The sequence below is a fragment of the Rhagoletis pomonella genome, unplaced genomic scaffold (assembly GCF_013731165.1).
Source record: "Rhagoletis pomonella isolate Grant_MI unplaced genomic scaffold, Rhpom_1.0 Rhpom_scaffold_00010, whole genome shotgun sequence".
Lineage (NCBI taxonomy): Eukaryota > Metazoa > Arthropoda > Insecta > Diptera > Tephritidae > Rhagoletis > Rhagoletis pomonella.
Window position 1 is genome coordinate 7,566,705 of NW_023458564.1, and position 22,756 is coordinate 7,589,460.

At 37.2% G+C, this 22,756-nt stretch overlaps 1 protein-coding gene across 1 annotated transcript in view; it reads left to right on the forward strand.

Moving 5' to 3' along the window:
* Positions 1-22,756, forward strand: part of LOC118746492 (ecdysone-induced protein 78C) — a 320,083-nt gene that overhangs the window by 54,312 nt on the left and 243,015 nt on the right. The window contains exons 3-4 of the mRNA XM_036480339.1: positions 1,951-2,075; positions 2,224-2,365. Coding sequence (XP_036336232.1) covers positions 1,951-2,075; positions 2,224-2,365 — 267 coding nt within the window. The remainder of the gene's footprint in view (positions 1-1,950; positions 2,076-2,223; positions 2,366-22,756) is intronic.

Here is a 22,756-nt window from a genome sequence, read left to right on the forward strand (position 1 = left end):
AGTTATAGTAGACATAATTTTCAATGAGATATCTGTCACAAAAGCTACAAATAACCTTAGAGTCGACTCTGTTTTGACTATAACTATGGGTCACAGTTTTTTTTTTAAATATTTTAGAAGCAAAAACTTATACATATTAAATTCACATAGCTCTTGAAACAGTTTTTAAGAAAATAAGTTTGAAATATTCAAGCAATCTCTACAGATTTAAGTGCGGATTTGCATTACTAAGTATATTCTTATTCACATAGCACTAAAATTTTTAACAATCAATCCCGTTGCAACGCAATTAAGTGTAGATACATATTATGTACATATATCCCTCGGGCGGCGCCACGCCCATTATCCAAAAATTTATATTCATCTAATTTTCTGCTAAGTGGTTATTGCAATAATCGATTTTGAGTGAATTAGCTGCCCGATTTCAAAGATTTTCAACAGCTTTTTTAGCTAGACCTGAGGCAAGGCTCCTACCAAGGATTGGTGCAGCGGCTACTGAGATACAGCATTTCATCATAAGTGGGTGGGGTCACGCCTGTTTTCCAAAAATTTCAGAATAATATTATGTGTATGCCGAAATTCTACTTCCAATACTAATTTTCAACAATTTGGATCCAATATTTACTAAAATGTCATAGTTTTGGCATTTTTCTAAAATACCATTATTTGGGAAGTTTGCGTGGTTACAGTCCTACTTCGCCCATATTCAATATCAACGTACCTTGAATAGAGGGCAACCTACATACCAAATTTCGTTGAGAAATCTCGAGTTTTGCTCGAGTTATCGTGTACACGGCAGACTTTTTATTCATACGTTTTGGCTGTAACAAACAACCGTTATGTGAACAAAGCTATAATACCCTTGTGCTCGAGTATAAAAATATAATAATCCGATGCTATTACTTTTCTATGCTTTAAAGGAGTCATCTGTATTTACTTAGATCAAAAGTGGCGTTAAGCCTAATATCGTTCTTCGACTTCTTTATTGTTGTCACATCGCGAAAATTGGTTACGCAGAAAACGTGAAAATTTTTACTCCCGCGTCCTCTGGTGGAAGTTTTAAGAAAAACATAAGTGCAGAAATGGATTCCTCATACCAAAAACCCTCTTGTACGACAATATAACAAAATGCTATGAAAACCCAATTTCGCAATTTGGCAAACTCCAAAACTCCTGTGATAATGCGCATAGCCGAAAAAATTTCCTTTACAAATTGACTTGCCCTAATGTATTTGATATATATAAATATGGCGCTGGAGTCGAGTTATTCCGAAAATCCGTATTTTTTTCCAATCTGGTTGAAATTCATAACGCGTATTAATTTCATTGCTTCTGTAAAAAAATTTACCCAATAGATGACGCTGCAGACAAAATATATAGAAACCCCGTATATTTGGTCTGCTTTGGCCCTATGTTTATCTTATACGAATTTACTTTTCTGATAGCTAAATGAGGGAAGGGGGTTAGTTATGCATACAAAGAGCGCAGAATTGTGTGCCGCAAGGGTACGCTCACGACCACATTCGCCCTCATTGCAATCTTGTATCTACATATATCTGCTTGATGAAATTGCTCGAGGCGGCTGTTATTGCATCTCTGGCTATTCAGATTTTCTAGGCACATTACGTCGTCACGGACAGCATCGACGATTTTCTTACCCTTACCATTTAGCCTGTGTGGCGCATCGACAAGAGGCCATCGTTATGATGGTCTCACGCACTACAGCAGTTGATACTGTATTGTGTCGTATTTTATGTATTATTCCATTTTCAAAAAAAAAAAAATATTCTCTAACGTCTTCCATCAGGTGGTTTAGTCTTGCGGTGCGTCCTTGCTCTAGTTTTTATTAACCTCTTCGTGGCTGAGATTATGAGCCCTGATAATTCCATACCAATTTAGAGCAGTCGTTTAAAAAATATCAACACTCAACTCTCATTTTTTCCATTTCAGATCAGCAATTTGCCATAGCGGATTCCAATTCCAACAGCGTTACGAAATCATTTGTGCCGTGCAAAGTTTGTGGCGACAAGGCGTCCGGCTACCATTATGGTGTAACCTCATGCGAGGGTTGTAAGGTGAGAAACACAAACACACACACAGGCCATGTAACAATTTGTCAAATCAGATCAAGAAAAAAAGCAATGTACAGTAACAAATAAATATTTTGTATTTTATTTTTATTATCTGTGCCTTTAAATAAAAGATTTTTTATTTGCTTTATAGGGTTTCTTTCGCCGCAGCATACAAAAACAAATCGAATATCGTTGCCTGCGTGATGGTAAATGTCTGGTGATACGTTTGAATCGAAATCGTTGCCAGTATTGTCGCTTCAAGAAATGCCTGTCGGCGGGCATGAGTCGAGACTGTAAGTGAAAACCAAAATTTAATTTTATAATGCCATATTTTCAATTTATCTTTGTAAGTTTGTGCAACGTGTGTATAGCACAATATGTATGTATTTATTTGCCTGCAATCATAGACAGAAGTATGCACTCGCTTAACACTTCTGATGTTTTCGACTTACTGTGGCGCAAGCGCCGCCGCGGGTGATCATACCATTAATTTATTGTATCTATTTCTTTACTACTCAAATATCGGCGTATCGCGTCACCTCGCTTGTCTGCTATCTTGCCGTCAGTTTGACCCGTTGCCATTTTGTCCATCTGTCCGTTCACTTTATCGCAGGTAACTTTTTTAGTCTTCGGTTTGGTGGGGTGCAAAGAGTCAGCTCGAGTCAAGCAACTATCACAAGGTGACAAGCTGCAACGCCGGCGTTGGTGGAAAATTACCCATTGAAAAATCGTGCAAAAATATCTACTCAAATAAAAGTAGCAATAAAATGTCACTGCTGTTTATTAATGTAGCAACATTCGTTTCAATTGTCGCGGCAGCTGAACTAGAATCAGTTGCTTACGTTATTCCTTCCGTGAAATTAATTCAAATTCAATTTTAGACTTTTTTCGCTTAACTTTGTAAATGATATCATTATCAAGCAAAATTTGTGACATGCTAAATAATTACTTCCACCAATTGTAAAAAAATGGAATTGGTAAAAAAAGTCAATAACTGTTTACTACCTTAAAGCTAAGGTGATTCACAAGGTTTCGTAAGTGTCGTAATATCGTAAAGTTTTTTTACCGGTTAAACATATGTTAAGAGCACTCGAAATCAATACAGAATTCTTTTTAACTGTAAGAAAACTTAAAATATGACAATTAACATGCTTGACGAACTCCACAAAATATATTTTTAACCGCTGAAAAGTTTGCGACACATTTTTTTTTTGTTTCGGCGCTGTTAGGTTAGGTTAGGTTGTCGCGGTCGTCTATAAGACACACTTAGGCTCAGGGCCCATTGTGATGCCGCATGTTGGGTCAGCAACTCCCGATCCCTCCTAAAACCATTTTGAACTTTGAACGAATTTTAGAAGATCCCTGATTTCGACGCATCTAAGGTCCTCCAAGTTGTCGAAGAATTGCCTACCGAGAGTGGAGAGTCTTCGTCTAGATAGAGCAGGGCATTGGCACAACAGGTGGAGAATCGTTTCCTCCTCTTCTTCATCTTGACAGCTTCTACAGAAGTCATGTGAGCGTAGGCCGAGTCGATCGGCGTGCTTGCCAATTAGGCAGTGTCCTGTTATGACGGATACTAATAATCTAATATTGGACTTATTTAGACTCAGTAGTAGGCCAGTGCGGTTGGCGCTGAGCACCGGCCATAATTGTTTGGCAGTTTTGCAGGTGATTTCGTCCTGCCACCTTTCGTTCGCTACTTTAGTGAGCCTCTCGGAGATAAGTAGCTTACAGGTTTGCAAGGGTATTCCTATTTCGTCATTTATATCCTCAAAAGGAAGTTTCGTGCCAAGTCGCGCCAGTTCGTCGGCCTTACAATTCCCCTCTATGCCGCAGTGTCCCGGAACCCATATTACCTTTGGGCGAAATGACTCAGCCATCTCGTTAAGAGATGCGCGGCATTTCATGGCTACCATGGAGGTTGTCGACTGCTTCGTGAGGGACTTTATTGCCGCCTGGCTGTCAGTGAAGATGTAGATATCAACTTGGGGTATCATATCACACTTTACCAGTTTCGTGGCCCTGTCGATTGCCATCAGTTCAGCCTGAAAAACGCTACAGTGGTCCGGGAGACGAAAGCTGAGGGAGATTCCCAGGTGATGGGAATATACACCTCCTCCAACCCTACCCTCGAGCTTTGAGCCATCTGTGTATACATGGATGGACTATCCACTACTTACAGCGTCATGCTTCCACTCTTCCCTTGAGGGTAGGAGGGTCGCGAACGCTGTAGCGGGTGCAGGTTCCGGAAGTGCATAGTCCACCAATCCGGGTAGCCCCGGAACTTCCGTTAATATTCTACCGTGACCATAACTGGTATTTGACCACTTATTTAGAGTATTCATTCGAATTGCCGCGCCACTTGCGACTTGTTTGGCATGTAGGTCCACCGGAAGAAAATTCAGTAGGGCATACAGTGCCTTGGATGGTGTTGTTCTCATCGCACCAGTTATGAGTGTGGACGCAAGCCTTTGAACCTTGTCCATTTTTTTGAAGTTTACCCCTTTCCCAAGGGCGTTCCACCATACCACTATACCGTGATAGAGAATTGGCCTAACCACCGCCGTGTATAGCCAGTGTATTATTTTGGGTTCCATCCCCCATTTTTTCCCTATTGCTCTGCTGCAGGAATATAGTGCCACTGTTGCTTTGCGCACTCTATCTGCAACGTTGGGCCCCCAGTTTAGTTTCCTATCTACTATGAGACCTAGATATTTGGTCTCTTCCTTTATTGCGGCGCTGTTAACAACATAATTATTTATGAAGAAACAGAAATCAGAATGCACACTTTTCTTTGTGGCTCTTTAAAACTGCCTTAAACCTACCCAAAAAAATTTGAGAAATTTCGAAGATGTGATGGAAGCGAACCTACAGAACTTGGATCGTTAGGGCAGAGTAACAGCTTGTAAGGAAGTGGTATTTATATAGAGTAAAGAGATTCAACGGCGCCATATTAGATGCCTAGATCAGTGATGCTCAAAATAGCGCACGCGGGCGGAACTCTTCAAAGCTCTGTGTATATTTTTTATGGACGCGCACAAAGTAAAAGCTTTCTCTGAGCATCACTGGCCTAGATGTAGCTTCCATGAGTCCAAAATAAAACCCGGCAATCACCCGAATGCTCAGGAAAGGCGAGCTTGAATTTATTCATATAGGAAAAAGAAGTTGGTACTGAGGGGGGCTATACCGCTGGTCCAACTATATAAAATATAGAGATATGAAAAGTGGGAAAACTTGCTTCTGTGAGAAAGTAACATCCACTTCTGCAGCTGCAAGAATGCACAAAGCCCTAGCATACGGTGGAATAGAGACACACCAAATGGTACGTACATACGACTATAGAAATGCCTGTTTGAATAGTTAGACCAGCCTCATCCAATTGGGGCTTTACAAAAGTATTTTCACGCGAGACAGTGTCGGGTGAGTCATTTAATCCTTATAATTTTCTACGCGTGGAGGAATTCATCCGGCTTTACTACAACGTGGAGAGGATTTATTTGCCCCACACCTATAGATATAATGAAGCATAATTAAGCCCTAGCCTTCATCCAAACATTGTGGACGAGAGGCCGGGTAACGTCTATATCGAAGATTGGAAGAAAGAATTACTTCTTAGCTAAATCCTTCCAGCAACATCCTTTTTTTATAGGCGAAGGAGAAAATTATTTATAATGAAACCCGGTCGAATACTATGAAAGTTAGCCCACTACACCGTGGTCTACACGCCTACAGGGCAGAGAGATCCACAGAGACAGCCCTGTAACAGTTAACAACGGCAATGAAGAGTGTTTTTCATTATGGCGAACTCCATTCACAAGAAGAAAACCCCTTTCGGGAATGATAACTATATTTCTCGATGGCATAGAGCTTAGCATCGTCTTGTAAGTGAGAATTTGTACATCATTCTCGACACAAAAATCTCATGGTAGAAGTACGTCGACATGACCACATCAACCTAGTGACTCTGAGGCGCTCATTCACGAAATTACAATGCCTCGCGTGTGTGCACCAGCCCTTACGCAATCAATTGAGATTATTCTAAACATTCTAACTAAACATTCGCTCATTAACTTTTAACAGAGATTGTTGAGGTAGAGGGAAAGTGTATGGAACATGGAATTTCTCAGGGATCAGATACCCGTAACCCAATTTCCACGGGTTATCAGTAAAATTATTAGATTCGAAAGGAATTTTAAAATAGGGCTAGAGAACAAGGCAATATTGAACGACATCAAACAGAAAATGAAGAGGCATATGCATGTTAGGTGCTAAGAAGGTGGCACCAACACAACATAAGTGAAGAGCTTAGGTGAAAAGAAAGAGCTAGTAGCGAACTTCACTAGAGCCAAATAATTGAGCAGCGCAAGACAAAGACGCTATTGGGGAGATAGAGTAGGAAAACATATGATAAGCTCATTAACGTCCTCTAAACAAACTCGGGATCTGGTATAATTATCCATCCCGTTTCTGTGACAGGATAGCTGAAACTTCTGAGCACACACTTCTCCTATTTGGTGTAGTGGCGAGAAGTAGCTCGGGCCAGTAAACCGCTACTGAGTCCCATGCACGCGATGTCACCAAATAACCTAATGGATTGCTCACAGTAGAGGTCTTTGGTCGCCTTATTTTTCTCTTCCATTCGGTCGTTGGATATTTTGAAGAATCTCGCTATGATGTGCATTGTGGCGAGGAATTCGTTCGAGGGGTGAGCGAGTGTACTCGGCGATGCATGGCGGTTCTCAAGCCCGACGGCAAAACCAGGTTCTAGGATCAAAACAGCCTCCAGCTTATAACCGCCCATACTGGTTCACAAACGCCGCTGACTTCAGTCAACCCTCAAACCGAATAAGCCCTAGGGTCCACACCGTAGCTGCTACTCTTTCTGCCATACCCAAGGGTTCCACGGGCGTGCTATCGCATCTCGTACATGAGTTGCTCTCGTTGCACAGATTTCGCGAACGGTAACTGCATACCAAAAGAACGACCATACCTCATTGCACTTCTTAGAGTAATTGGCTTTTACATATTGTTACTTTCAACGTCCCATATGAAACCCACTACAATTCTTATCCACTTTAATGGGCTTGCACTAATATCAAGGCATCCAGTTGTCAACTATAAAGGTGTGCATCCATAAGTACCTATATGCGAATATATATATGTATTAGTGGTTCAAAACAATTCATAAACGCTACCTCAAATTATTGTAATTTGTGATAAAAAAAGAAACGTGTTTTTTTATTATGAAAAAAAAGATTTCTTAGAGGTCGCGCTGGTCAGTTTTTTATAAAAACGCTGATGTTCTCAATTTTTTTATTTTCTTGACATGTTAAAATGCAACTAAAAATTTGTTTTTTACATATAATTACATTCCCTTAATTACATACCTGTCTTGGGCAGTTAGAATAGGCCTAGTTCCCGGAAATATGCTCTCGAAAAGACACTAGGTAAATTAAAACGTTGATACTGAACGATTTACGCATTGTCATGGGTTGGAACTTGTTACCAGGGGGTTTCTGGGTTGCTAATTAGGGATTTGAAGTCAGTTTTTCTAAATTCAAAATGCCGGATCCAAAATGGCGGTCCAGTTTTAAAAATATTATTGGATTTGTTTTTGTTATTTTTATGGCCTTATAACAATTATATTCAACAATTTTTATGAGCTTGAGGCCATTTTCAGTGAAAACTTATTGAGGAAAAACAACAATAATTTGAAAAAATGGTAGAAGTGATAGCTATTTCGGAAATCACCACATTTCCTCATCGGACTTCTTTCAGTAGGATTCGAACCGACGATCACCACAACATTGTTCAGTGGGTTTCTGGGGTTGCAGATTTTCAAAATTCAAAATGCCGGTTAAGAGTTTCAAACAAATCCAATCATTTTTTTTAAGTCGGTCGCCATTTTGGATCCACCATTTTGAATTTTGAAAATCTGACATCAGATTCGTAATCAGCAACCCCAGAAACCCACTGAAAACGTGTTTTAACCCTTGACAATGGTCGTTCAGTATCAATGTTTTAACTTTACTAGTCTCTTTTCGAGAGCATATTTTCGGGAACTAGACACATGCTAAGTGTCCAAGACAGGTGTTTAATAAAGGGAAAGTTCCCCAATAATAATTATATGTAAACACCACATTTTTAGCTGCACTTTAACATGTCAAGAAAATAAAAAATTTAGAACATCAGCGTTTTTATAAAAAAACCGACCAGCGCGAGCTCTAAGAAAACTTTTTTTTTCAAAATAAAAAAATACGTGTCTTTTTTTTTATCACAAATAACAATATTCTGATGTAGCGTTTATGAATTTCCAAAAAGAGTGTTTTTATGAACCACTCTAATATGTACGTAAGCATGTGTGTATATTTTAAAATTGCATAAGACCAGGAAGGATGTTGCAAGCCGCACGTATGTACTTACTTATGTATTCATAAAGATAAAAACAAAGCGCCAAAGGAAAATGTGTAATAAAAATCGGCCACCAGCTGAAGAGGCGGAATTAAGGCGAGTGGCACGTCAAAAGTAGAAAACGTGCAACATGTGGGTGGGTGTACTACATACGATTTTTTGTCGGCATTGCATGCCAATGCAGACTAGCAATGAGTGCATCGAAGCAAATGAACACCAAAGGTAGGGAAAAAACTTTGCTTGAACCGGTAAAGAAAAACGAATAAGCCAAAAGTAGCAAATGGAAAACTGTTTCCTCTGACGAAATATACAAGCTTAAATACGTGTGTGTATACGTACATACAGGGTGGCTGTTTGGGGAACGCATTTTTTTTTAATTTAATATACAATATTATAGTTTTCAATGATAAAGTTTGTCATATTTTTTGCCAATGCGGTTTATTGAGTAGTCGTTTTCTCTGATATACTTTTTTTTTGTCGGAACCAGGCACAAAGCAACGCTTGCAGAAAATAACACTCACACTACATGCCATCCATTTTACTGTTTTCATGTCACTTTTAATCTGAACGATTTTCGAATAGCCCTAAGCACATTGTTTTGTATTTTAAAAGAGCTCATATCGCGACCGAATTCCTCATTCCTAATTATTGCAAAGGTGTGATAGAAGCACAAAAAGTGTTCCTTCGTGTCATCCTCTTCAAGGCAAGGTGGGAAAATGGAGTTCTCATGTACGCCTATCAAAGTCAGCAGTCCAACAAGTTGTCTGCAGCAGTGTTGCCATTTTAGACGTTTTCCGGCTATATTTAGCCGGCTGCGATAGCAAACAGCCGGGGAAATTCCGGTTTAGCCGGATGCTGATTTGTTAGAGGTTTTGTTAAAAAATTAGCCGATTTTGCTATTTGCCTTGCTTTCTTAAAATTCAAATATGTATATATGTTTCCATTTTTGATTAAGCTATCCAAAATCTGTTAGAAATGGCCACTAGCCTTATCGAGGAGAAAATTTTCATGTCAGGCAGGGTTATATAATTACAGCAGATGGGACCGATAAAGGTTTTGGGATTGCTGCCTGGTCCCTTCTCGAGGTGAAATCACTGGTATGCGAGCGGCATATGTGACAACCCCATCAGAACTGCCGCACTAGAAAATGATTTGCAGACGGTTAATTTTTTTTTTTGTAGTTCTATCACAAAAACAGTACAACGATCACAATATGGCCTGAGTGCTATCTATTTCAAATAGGTATGACAAATACGAAACAAGTTGTCTTAAAATTGTCTCATTTTACAATTGACACCCTATAACAAAGTGTTTGCGCTATACTGGTGTAATAGTTGCTGCGTGCTGCAGCGGATCGTACGTGTTCGCCTGGAGATGATAGTGCCGTTGGTGCAACAAAATATCAAACGTGAGGTCTGTAACAAATTGCCACATTGTTTTTTTCTGTGAATTATTCTGCATGCATTTCAATCAATTTGCAACACAAATACAACAACAATAAGAATAAGAATAAGTGCACAGCAATAAGAGCGCATGCAGGCTCAACAACTCAAGTGACAGCATGCAACATACATATGTATGTATGTACTCGTACCTGCAAACGGTTAACTGACTCCCAGTAGTGTCGTGCGAGGCATGTGCGAACTTACAAATTTACGTAAATGTGCATGTATGTACATACATCTACATGCATTTACATACAGTTATGTTCATTTGCATTAGTATTTAACCATTGCTGCACCTTTTTGTAACCTCACGTTAAAGCCATTGGCCGGGCAATTGGATAAACTTCCTCGACTTTATCTTATTGAGTTATGTGGCTCGTGTTGTTCGTTGATATTCTTCTGTTGCTGTTGTTGTAGGAGATTTTCCTTTTTTCATCTTACCTTTTACTTTGTACCTCAATAGTTGTTTTGTTTTCATTTTCGTTTGATCGAAGCGTGTACGCTTTTCAACTGCAACAGCAACAGCTATGCAGCGGTTCATGAACCCCAAAAAGTCTCCTATACACGTACGAGTATAAGCATACCATCAGACTTGTGTGGGCGGATGGTGCCACTCAAGCGTCTAGCTGTTGGAGATGAAGTGATTAGGAGAAGCTAACGAACTAAGCTTAAAATAATTGCAAGGAAATAAGAGGAAAAATTACCTTCACTCAATAGTTTAGACAATTTTTTTATTATCGATATAAACAAAGAAAAATTTAAGATATATGAACTCAAGTTGAGTTAAATAAACACCTTTTATAGATGCAATGAACTGCTTTGTAGCAAAATAATGCTTTCATTCCATTTTATGTCGTAATAGCTGAGCTTTGATAAAAATAGAGATTATAAAGTGCCATAGTTGAGTAACTGCATTCAGAAATTAACAAAGGTCCAAAAAAGCAAAATATTTCAGTCTGCCTTCATATGGCTCAGATATATGCGCTAATTTTCAATAGAGACTTCGGAATTTGTTCGTGATGTTTAATGAAGATTTCTAAAGAGACGTTTCGATCTTCTTTACATATATAAAAAAGTAAGTGCGCCTGGGCCACACTGGAGAAGTGAAGCTTACGTTACATAAATATTTTATCTCATAACCAATATACATACATATGTACATACATATATACATACATCTTCTTTTGCTTAAGGTTATATTTTTTGTATTTTTTCTATCTAGATCCCTATCTCTACCCCTGTTCGTTATAATTACATTTATGTTATTCTGTTTTCCTTTATCTTCATTTTTGTATATTTGGATAACAATATCGATAGTAATATCCAACAAAATATCGAAAACAAAACCAATAAAAATATCGGTAACAAAATCGATGATAAATTCGACAAATTGCGATAGCAAAGTCGATAATAATAATGGTAGGAAAATCAATTAGAAATCGAAATCGAAGATCGAAGGATCGAAAAATATCTACATATAACAAAGTCAATAAATAATCTATAGCAAAAATCAATGAAAATATCGATAACAAAGTTGATTAATAAGCCATAATAAAATCGATAAAAATATCGTTATAAAATCGATAGCAATATCGATAAAAAAAAAACAAATAACAATGTCCATAAAAAATATCGATAACAAAATCGTTAAAAATATCGATAACAAAATCGTTAAAAATATTGATTACAAAATCGATAAAAATATCCATAAAAAAATCGATAAAAGTGTCAATTATTATATCGATAAGTTCAGAAAATATCTATAGCAAAATCGATAAAAAACGATAAAAATTTCGATAACAAAACCGATAAAAGTATCGATCATTATATAGATAAATCCTGAGAATCCCGAAAAACTCTAAAATCCCAAAATAGTTCCCAGGTTGAGTCTCTGTGGCTCTATTTCTATCCTTTTCTCTATAATTAACTTTATTTTAATCTTTCTTCCTCTATCTTCATCTTTACTTTTCCATATATTTATCTTTGTTTTTACTTTTATGTTTACCATTTTCTTCATCTACATATTCCCCTTCACCTTTACCGTTATATAAGTAAAGTGTTTAAATTTACCTTGGTCTTCCTTTTTGCTTTTAACCTTACGCATCTTTGTTTTTGTTTTTATTATTACCTTTGCCTTTATCCTTTTCTTTATCTATGTACGTGCTCACCTTTACTTACATTATTGTATTGATCTTTTTCTAAATGTTATTCTTTAAACTTGTATTAGCAAGTTTTTGTTAATGCCATGTGCATACACTCAAGAAGCACTTGTTTCAGCCTTAACCATTTCCGTTACACCATTTCCGTGTGCAATTTCCGTTGAATTTGGCAATTTACTCCCAACCAACCAACCGCCGCTAAAGAAGTTTCACTTCAATAAAACTGTAACAGGTCGATGTCTGTACATTTTAGATATTAAAGAAAAATTAGACCAACAGAAGCCAAATCAGCATTTTTTAGAATTTTTGTCTGTCTGTCTGCATTTTTGTACGCGCATCCCTCATCATATAATGCCTGGAATTGAATGCAGTTTTCCTCGGTATATTGCTAGAGGTCTAACTTAAAATATAGAAAAAAGAAAATATATAGATAAATTGAGAATTGCCACCGGTTTGAAAATTTCAGTTTAAGTAAATTGATAAGATAAAGAAAATATTGACTGTCAAAAGAACGATTACTTTGTTTCGATCAAGTTACTTCACATTAATCAAATGCGTTCAGACTTGCTTTCATAATTTCTATAGATATTTGATATGTATGTTTGCTAGCCGCTTGCTTCAGGACAAACGCCTCCTCGCAGCCGCACCTTGTTATAAACAGGTGCTGTCGAGGTGATGTCACTTAAGTGCTGCAAATTTTTTAATAGTATATACTAGGGCTATTCGCGATCCGGTGCAAATGGCCTAGCATCATTGCATTGCAAATTTGTATTGCAAATTATTTGCAATACACAAACAAAATACACGCATTTGCATTTGTCATGGCTTGGCAAATTTGCAATACCGAAAATCCATAGCATAAAAATGCTATGCATTGCATTCATAAACAAAACCAAAGCTGATGCACAAAAATTGTTTTGCAAAAGCTTTGCCATGACAGTTTAATAAAGGTCGCTCACAATCCATGGCATATTTCTGCAATTGCATAAATTTGTCAGCTGTTATGCACCGAATCGCGAATAGCCCTACTATTTAGTAGCCAACCGCAGTACAAAGACATTGGGAGTTGATTTCCACTGCTCACTTATATCCAACCCATGAGAAGTTTCTTGTTTAAGCAAGATTTAGAGTCGATTGTTGGTCCAAATATGTTTAGCTTTCATGCGGATCGCAGCAATTCGTTCACTGTTGAGGTTGAACCTGGAGACAAGGTGCTAAGGCCTACGCCCCAAATCACATATCAAATTTTTGCGCCGTCTCATAGCAGCTGTAACAGACGTCGCATGCTGCTTATGCTGTCAGAAAAAAATCTGCCAAAAATATCTCTTTCAACTATAACCAAATAAAGTAACTGTGTATAACCAAATCATGGGTTGAGGGAAATATGTTTAGCTGGAAATTTTTTGGGTGTATCATATTTTCTGTAATAAGGAGATGTCAGCGGGGTAGTTCTCTTAGAAAACCAGCAGTTGGCACCTTCCTTTGGAGGGTCTGGAAATTCCAAGCGCATATCCGTAAAGCGTAGCCATGGTTTCGTGTGGCGGTCGTCAAAGTTTGGAGGAAAATTAAACGGGGCCTTTTCTAGGTTTGCCTCCCCCCACCACCTTCCTTTCCCATACATTTGATCCCGGGTATATTCAAATTATTTCTGACGGTGGAATTTATTTTGGACCGATAGGGATGAAGGAAATTAAGAACAAACCAGCTAAGTTATGTAAAAATAAAAAAAAAACAACAAATGCATTTAACTTACGCACAGAGCAATGAGAGCAGACGTCACAAAGTCTGGCAGGTTTATGCAATGGAAAATTACTCATTTTACAAAATGTACTGAAATTAAAAGTTTCAAATTCGTAATCGCCCTCGTTCGTACCTTGGCTCGTTTTTTGCCTCTCAATGCAGCTTTTTTCGCTTATATTTTTATTGTGCACTCAACCGAGTGAGCGCTAACAACATTCAAGCGGCCTGTTAATACGCAAGCGCGCATTTATGTGTTCAAAGTTCGAACAACGCTTTGTCTATTCAGAATACGCCTGTTAAGCGTTTCCCCTTTTTTCAGCCTCAGAGCGATTAAAGTACCTCAGCAGCAGTTGTTGGCCAACGCGATTAGTCGAGAGTCATCCATAGGTTATGGCATTTAAGAATTTCGATGCTTATACTCGTAGCTCCCAGCTATTTTTGGTTTTGTTTATTTATTGTTTTGATTTATTTTTCTTTTATTGTTGGTATACATATGTACGTACATACGGGTATTTATGTTGCTGTTCTTGATGGCTGCTTTTGTGGTCGCTATTGTATTTGGATGGTGTTACTTGCACCTCCACTCGTGCATAGACAATTTAATTTGACATGACCCAGTTAGACGGCTCAGCGGTTTGTCCGCTCACTCACCGGCTCACTTATTATTTTGTCATTGTTGCTTAATTTTGACGTGACTGCAATTGTTTTTAATTTGTTGTATTTGCTTTACTTTGCGCTTTGTTCGTATGTACATCCCTGCAGGGAAAACGCGGACTAGTGAATCAAATTTCTAGTTCCGTACTAGGTCTTTATTGCCAAAAAGGGACTAGTCCGATAGGAACTAGATCACCACCAGTCCAAAATCGGCGAAAAGTGGTACTTTTAAAAAACTAATGTTTTTCAGTTTTTTTCACTAGAAGTCTATATCTAAAGTGACGAATTTAGAAATGGTTCGGAACTATAGAAAAAGGGATGCAGCGGGAAGCTTGTTTACTTTACATAGATATGTGTTCGGCGGCTTTTTCGTTCAAATACGCTTCTATTCTGTGCTTCGCAAATGCTTTGTAATAGCTTGGTAATACAAAACTAAAATTTGTGTTAACATTTCAACATCTTGGGACGGTCTGGAATCTAAGAAATAACAGCGAGCACATCTGCAAACTCAGCTACAGCTACGTACATTTCTTACAATCATGCAAACAATTTAATTTAATGAAAACACATATCTTCCAAAATAACTTAAATCGCACACACGGAAGAATCAAAAAGATTGAAAAATCATGATACTTTTTTCTTTCGTCTGTCGATTTTAGAACTGGATCAGAACTATAGAATTTAGGACTAGTTCGAAACTATCGAAAAAGGGATGCAGCGGGGGCAATTGACACTTCCTAGGACATCGCCATGTTAAATACGCCAGTTGCTTGCATGCAAAAGAGATTTATCGCGAACCAGTACGGTAAACATCGTTACCGACCTTATCGACTCCCTGTTATATGCATGGAGTTAGAACGTCGATAACAATGTTTAACCGGGGAGTTAGTGTTAACCAGAGATGGAGAAACCGGCCCTAAATGTACTAGAAGCGCACCAGTTCAGAAATAGAGATTTTCCCCGCAGGGATATTTCAGTTAAGTTTCTTCTTACAGCTAAGTTTGAAAGCAAATGGTTAACGTAAATAAAAATGTTATGCCAATTTTCTGCAAATATTCGCATAATTATTTTCGGTCGTAGACATGCACATTGAAGTGTGTTTGCTAAAACTAGCTCGCTGGTAGTTTAAAACTAAAAGTAAATAAATTTCATTGGCGGTGGCAATTGTCGCCTAGTACACTACTTTGCAACTAGTTTTTCACCGGTTCCGTTTTGGACAGCTTTCTTTTTATAAGAAAACGTTTTTATTATTCGGTTTTTAAATATTTTTTTGGTTTTTTTTCCTTTTACAGATTAGATTTTTGTTACATATTTTATATAAAAAAAGTTATTGTAAGTGACGCGCAACAATTTAAATTCATTAAATCTGAAAACTCACAACTGCCTCCACCGCGATTTGAACTCGCGACCAACGATGTTTGAGTCGGAGGTCTTCTCGCTTAGCTACTTTCGTAATGTACGAGAAGTGAGAATTTCTACATTTACATACTTCGAAAAGGTTCTCTGTTTTATAAAGCGATCTCATTTCTGGCTAGTATATTTCAGGACGAATGGATACGGATTGAGCCAAGAGCTTTTGTGAGCAAATCCAATTTTTGGCAGGAAATGTCAGTTACGCGGTTTTGCGAAACAACGATACGCGTTTTAGTACTTTAAACGACGATATGAAATCGATCCTATACTCATGGAGAAAGGTGGGGCTATTTGAAAAGGGGCGTGGCGCCGTACAAACTTTTAGCTATCTTTGAATGTATATACAATTCGTATGTGCATATGTGTGTTTGTGAATGAAGTCCCCCTAAATGGCTAGACGGATTTTAACGAAATTTGTATGCATTTGTAGGTTCACAATTCGACTCGCCAGTTGGCGCTGGAGTCGATTTATTACGGAAAATCGTCAAGTCAGAAAAAGTGCCGTGAATGTCCGATTATCAGACGTGGTGGAACGTAGAGTTGTAAAACTATCGATAGTGCCACCATCGATAGTTTCCATGTTTCAGAAAAAAACTATCATTACTCGTTGATAGTTTCCAGCAATACTATCGATAGTGTCAAACGCTACCATCGATAGTACTATCGATAGTCAATGTAATGTTAAAAACTCTTCCAAATTAACAGGAACGGCTTCGAAAAACAAAAGAACAAAATATTGAAAATATAAACACACGTAGGGCCGTTTTCTTAACTAACTTTTAACTTTAAAATTCACTTTATGTTTAAATATTGCTTGAACATGTATAGTTCTGTCTAAGTAAAGCATTTTATTATGGATTTTTTTTATTTATTTTTTTATCTATTACTGAAGCTTACAACTAAAAATAAAATTATGAGCCTAGTAAAGAAAGCTTCTTCTTATGATCTGTAACACGTGGCAACAAAAATGGGAAAAAATTTGTGGCGGCAAATGTTACAGCTGTTTTTGATTGACTTGTCAGTGCTGATTACGAATTCATGAGCAGATTTTGTGAAAAACGAGGTCAAAATGTCATAAAATTGGGCTTTTTTGGCAATATTTTAGAAGCTTATTTATTTTTTTCAATAGCACAGTATTTATTCCAGTATTTTTATATTGTTCAATAAATGACTTTTAGTGACCATTAGGCCAAGGTGAAGGGGTAGTAGCCGAGAGTTATAGCTTTAATTTATGCCCCAGTTAAAGGTTCTAAAGGTTGTTTTTTATGGTAGACCTTCTAAAAGATTGCAAAAAACGCGATTTTTTGACACTTTGACCTCGTTTTTCTTAAAATCTGGAGCTGATGGAATCTTTATACTTACGGACTCGTAATCAGCATAAAAAAGTCTATCAAAAACAGCATTATCATTTTCCGCAACAAAATCTGTTGCCTTGTTTAATGGTTGCTTATTATAAATTTTCAAATATGATATATTTTGTTTAAATTAATTAAATTGTTGTTTTCAATTAAAGCTTGCTTGAGAAAATGACCATTAAAGGAGGAATCACAATGAAAGTATCACTTATAATAAAAAATTGGCAAACTTAAAAAACTGACGCGCAGCTACATGCAGACATTATAAGTAAAATCGGCTGTGCTAGAGGTTTTAAACTATCGATAGTCAACTAGTACAACCGGATCATTATTGCCGCCAGCGAGTGAAGAGGAAGAAGTTCTTCGAATTTACTTCGTTGTGCGATTAACCGTGCCATAAACGCCAGATCATTGGAGAATTTCAAGAACTTCTTCACGGGCATAACGCTTTCGTTAGGTTATTTAAGTCGCCAATGAAAATATTCCTTCTGCGAACCACCAAGCCATAATCTTAGCCGATAAATGTGCCACTCGAAATCATAAACGTGAATTGTTGTTGAAAATGTTGGACCAAAATGTTTCAATAAAATTAAACTGATTTTTGACGGCACGAAAGGGCGCCGGGTCTGCTAGTTCTCTAAATAATAGCCAAACCGTTTTTCTAAACCTTGAATTCGTAACAAGGACTCGTATTATCAAACAAGTGAGCTTTGTTACATTTGGCAATGATGGGCGGGCTGTTGCGCTGACAATATTTTACAGGCTTATAATTGAAATCATAAAACAACATATTGTCACTTTTACAAAAGGATTAAATAAAAATAAAAATTTCGATCCGCACTAATGTACATATGTATGCAGTATTTACTTCTCTGTTGGAATTTCAAATATAGATTGTTAATTTGCAAGTTTGATACAAAAATTTAATTTGTGAAATTTTTTTCGCGTATAAGTACTCGGCCTTGGTATTGTTTACGCCAAAGTAACCTTTTTAGGTTAAACAATATTTTCGTAACAGTTTGTATATTTTTATTTACTCCTATTTTACTAAATAAACTTTAGTTACATATGTATGTATGTATATCTGTGCTTATGTATAAGTAGGTAAGTGCATATGTACTACGTACTAACATTGACTGATACAGCGGCATCAACAAATAACTCTAGCCGCGCAGATTACTCCAAGTAGCAAAACACAACGGCAACAATGTAATGGGCAAAGTATCAAATGAAACTGCTGGTTAAGAAGTAAAAACATCTGCGATGGCGTAAATGACCCATTTTGTGGTGCTGAATTCATATGGCCCATAGATTCAACGAAGCAGTTCAACACTGGATAATTTGAAGCTATGAGATAGCGCAAGGTAATACGGCCAGCAAAATTGCTTCAGCCTCTTGTGCCGGCTGTGATTGAAAGTAAAAGATTCGAACATTTATTGGCTACTTATAAGGAGTTGAATATTTGGAATACCAGCATAGGAGACATCGAAGCTGCCAGGACTAATGACGCCATGGCTGTTTCTTACAGTCTGGATCTGAACAAATATCGCAAAACAAACAAGACAAGTATGCATATATGTATATATGTACTTATGTAAATTCTTAAGAGTACTTAGCTAAATTTGAGTATGCTCCAAATATGAGGTTGTTGCCTTGAACGGCTGCTTGAGAACCGAATCGAAATGATGGAATAATTTTTCAAAGTACGTTGAACTTTTAAAATTTCACAAACTTAGCCAATGCATCTGGCCACTTGTGCATTGGGTATAAAAATAACCATCAACTGTAATAAACTCAGTAGTTACACAGTGGCAGCAACGTTTTGCATTGAATTCGGTTGTTGCACCACGTCGCGACACAGCAAAACGCATTGCCAACTGCAACTACAACAGCAACAGCAACAACTGCAATTTAGCCAATGTGTGTAGATATGTATGCAAAGTTGTGCAAATACATATATAGTTTATGCACAATACGTATATGTACACACTGTGTCAAAATTATAAGCGCCCCACATGTTGAGAATGTTTTGACAATATATTAAAAAAAAAATTAATTTTAGTAATTTTTGATGTGTAAATGAACATCTTAGCTCTCGGTATGGGTTCTATTTCCGTTAACTCAGCAAAAAAATTTAAATCCTTTTTATGTAACTTAGCAGAAAATGTGTAATTGCTATAGCTTCCTAGTTCAGAATTATTTGAGGATCATTTTGATACGTTTCGGGACTTGTGCAGTACCATTTCCGGATTAGTTCTCGATTATTTGCGGGCCATTTTGGTACTAGTTCTGGACTATTTCAAGAACATTTCGGAACTATAAAGTTCGGTTTCATTTTGTGACTAGGTCATATCCAAGCTTAGGACTTTTTTATCACCATTTTGGGACTTGTTCGGTATCATTTCGGCACTAATATGTAAGCTTACCAACCGTCCTCCTTTGAGGAGGATTGTCCTCCTCAGACGGGACTTGCCCTCCTCAAAAATATTGTCCTTCTCTGTCCTCCTTTTGAGCAAAAATGTCCTCATTTTCCTCCTTTTCAATTTTTATAGCAGTAATGACATTTAAAAAAAATATCGTTCAAAATATTATTATTTCCTAATCGTATACCATCATTATATTTAAAAGGAGTTTACATTGTTCACCTTTCAGTTAAATGATGTAAATTTTTGATTCAACTAACCGCCTGTTAAAATTGAACGGTATAAGGGCCTTTTAGCCTTAATCAATAGTAGGCATGTTTTATTCAACCATCACAAGCAAATAGCTAAATCTTGGTCAAATAAAACGAAATTAGCTTATTTCCTATGTTAGCCTAATTTTGACAGTTGTTTGACTGCAAATAGTGTCAATGTGAGTTTTTGCCTCTTTCTGATTGGCTGAAGAAGAAAATTTCTGATGCTGAATGGCAATGTCTCTTGTTCAATATACAAGCCAAGATAGCTTTTCATAAGCCAACATAATTATGTTGGGTAAGTCCTCCATACAAAATAAGCTAATAGCTTAAATTTCTGGACAAATAAAACACGGCTAATATTTAATGCGGCTATCCCACGGCACCCTAAGTACGTATTTAGTTCGCTTTCTCATTCGTAATTCGCACCCCAATTACCCTTCGTGTTTTTCGGGATATTTGCCACTTATTGCTATTACTGTAAACGAGTAACTCTTGCAAATATATATTAGGGTGATCCAAAATAACTAACCCAGCGAATTAATGGCTTTCAAATTACTTATTTAATGAGAAGGAAAATCTTTATTTCACATGGAAAAATATATGTTTTTATTAAAAACGTTAGAACTTTTGAACCTTCAAAAAAGCGATAAAAAACGGATAAAAGTTATTTCTAGGCATATTCTTGTAGGGCATTGAATTCTTTAAAAATTTTCCCGGAAGCTGGTTGTTTTAAATACGATGATGATTATTAAATATGTTAATGATTGTTAATGATGTGCATTTTCTCGAAATCTAGGAGATATATCGGCCAAACTGACTTCAAATTCGGATTCTGCGGGTCGAAATACATAACCATAAGTAGGTCCGGTCAAATGCACATCACACTATTTTTTTTTGTGTGCCGGTGTAATTTAAAAATAAATAGTCAAAACTTGGTAATACGTGGCGGTCTTATAATTATGCAACGCAGTGTACCTACTATTAGCTTATTAGAATTGTGTTTAGAGAAACTTCGAATTGTTAATTTATTCGTTATTTATGTGTTAAAATAAATATATAAACAAATTGTTGTGCTTTAAAGGTGGAGAATTTGTCGTCCTGAAATGTTAAAAAATTCTTGGACCATTTCGGGATCGTTTCAAGACTTGTTGGAGATCATTTCGTGGCCAGTTCACGATCTTTTCGAACGTTTCGGGGCCTGTTCAGAACCATATAGGGTTATAATCCATTTAAGACTAGTCCAGGATCATTCGAGGCCTGGTCCAAGACTATCACAGTATCATTTTGTGATAGTTCACGACTATTTCCAGAGCATTTCGGTACTAACTCGGCATCAAGATAATTTTGGGACAAGTCCGGGATCATTTTGTGACCAGTAAGGGACCATTTCCTTTGAAGACTTGTTCAAGATCATTTCAGAAAATATTTACAACCATGCCAATTTCCGGACTAGTTTGGAATCATTTCAGGATAGTTCAAAACTGGCCATGAAATAATCCTGAACTGTTCCCGAAGTGGTTAGGAAAAAAGCGTTTCCAGGCCCCGATAACATGAAATGAATTCAACACTCAATTTCTAACCTTACCTATTTACATAGCTATGTAAGTATGTACCTAACTTAGTAGCCTAAAGCTTTACCAAGCAGTACACAGAGGTTTACACATCATATTTCAGGAGCACCTGGTACTTTAACCTTTAAAACTTTGTTTAATATTAAATAAACATTCAACAAACTTTAAATTAATATGTGGTGCACTTCTAATTTTGACACGTTGTGTATAAAAAATACATATATACATTGTAGATGCATAAGTATACATACCTATGTATATGCCTTGGTTTGGTGCTGCAGCTAACTCGGCAGCTGACGCTGCCACCGCCGCTGTTGCTGTTGCTGCTGAAGTTTCGTTTCACGTTCGCCTCATTCTGCGGCTTCTGCTTGTTTTGAGGTATTTAGGTCACACGGCAGCTGCGGCAGCAACACAGCTGCAACGCGTGCAATCTCACAATACATGCATTTGTATGTGTGTATAGGCGTTCATATCCACCTGCTCTACAGCTTTACATATGTGTGTATGTATGTATGGTGTTCGCTTGCAATCACACTTATGTATATGCAATGCATGCGTACATACACCAGTAGCGAATTCGTACCACCGAAAGCGTTGCGACTACATCATTTCCACAATCTGTTCACACGCATTTTGCCTTGTTCGAGTTTGTAGTATTTTATTTACACGTATGTAAGTGTATGAGTGTTAACTATCGTGTTTTCTTATAACGCGATCTCAATTTTCAAATATTGCAAAGAAAATTCCTTTAAGCTTGCATCGTTTCGTCGTAAAGTAAGCGTTTAAAGCAGCAATTTGGCTTTTTGGTTTCGATCGTTTCTTTTTTTTTTTTAATTTCAACTGTTCTCATTTGCCGAAATCAGCGTTTAATATACCGTGAACTAGTTAAATATGTCGCACATAATACATATATATATATACATTCTATTAAAACTTATTTTTTGGTTTTTGCTCCTGATGTGTATGCACCTAAGTTGAGTAACGCAGCAACAAAGAAAAACGTTCAGTGAATGTACGATTGATTTATGTATAAACAGTCTAGGAGGAAAACTGGGACGTTACGTCTTAGAAAATGCCTTAGAAGAGCACAACGATCACTTATTAAAACAAAAAAATTATAAAAGGAAAGCAAGTTGAAATCATTCCTTTTCACGACACTGATGCATAGCGGATTATGGGTCTGATCGTAGAGGTATAAGTCCAGAGGATTCCTTTTGGTGACAGACCCCCCCGTTTTTCCAACGTTGCCACGTAAGATT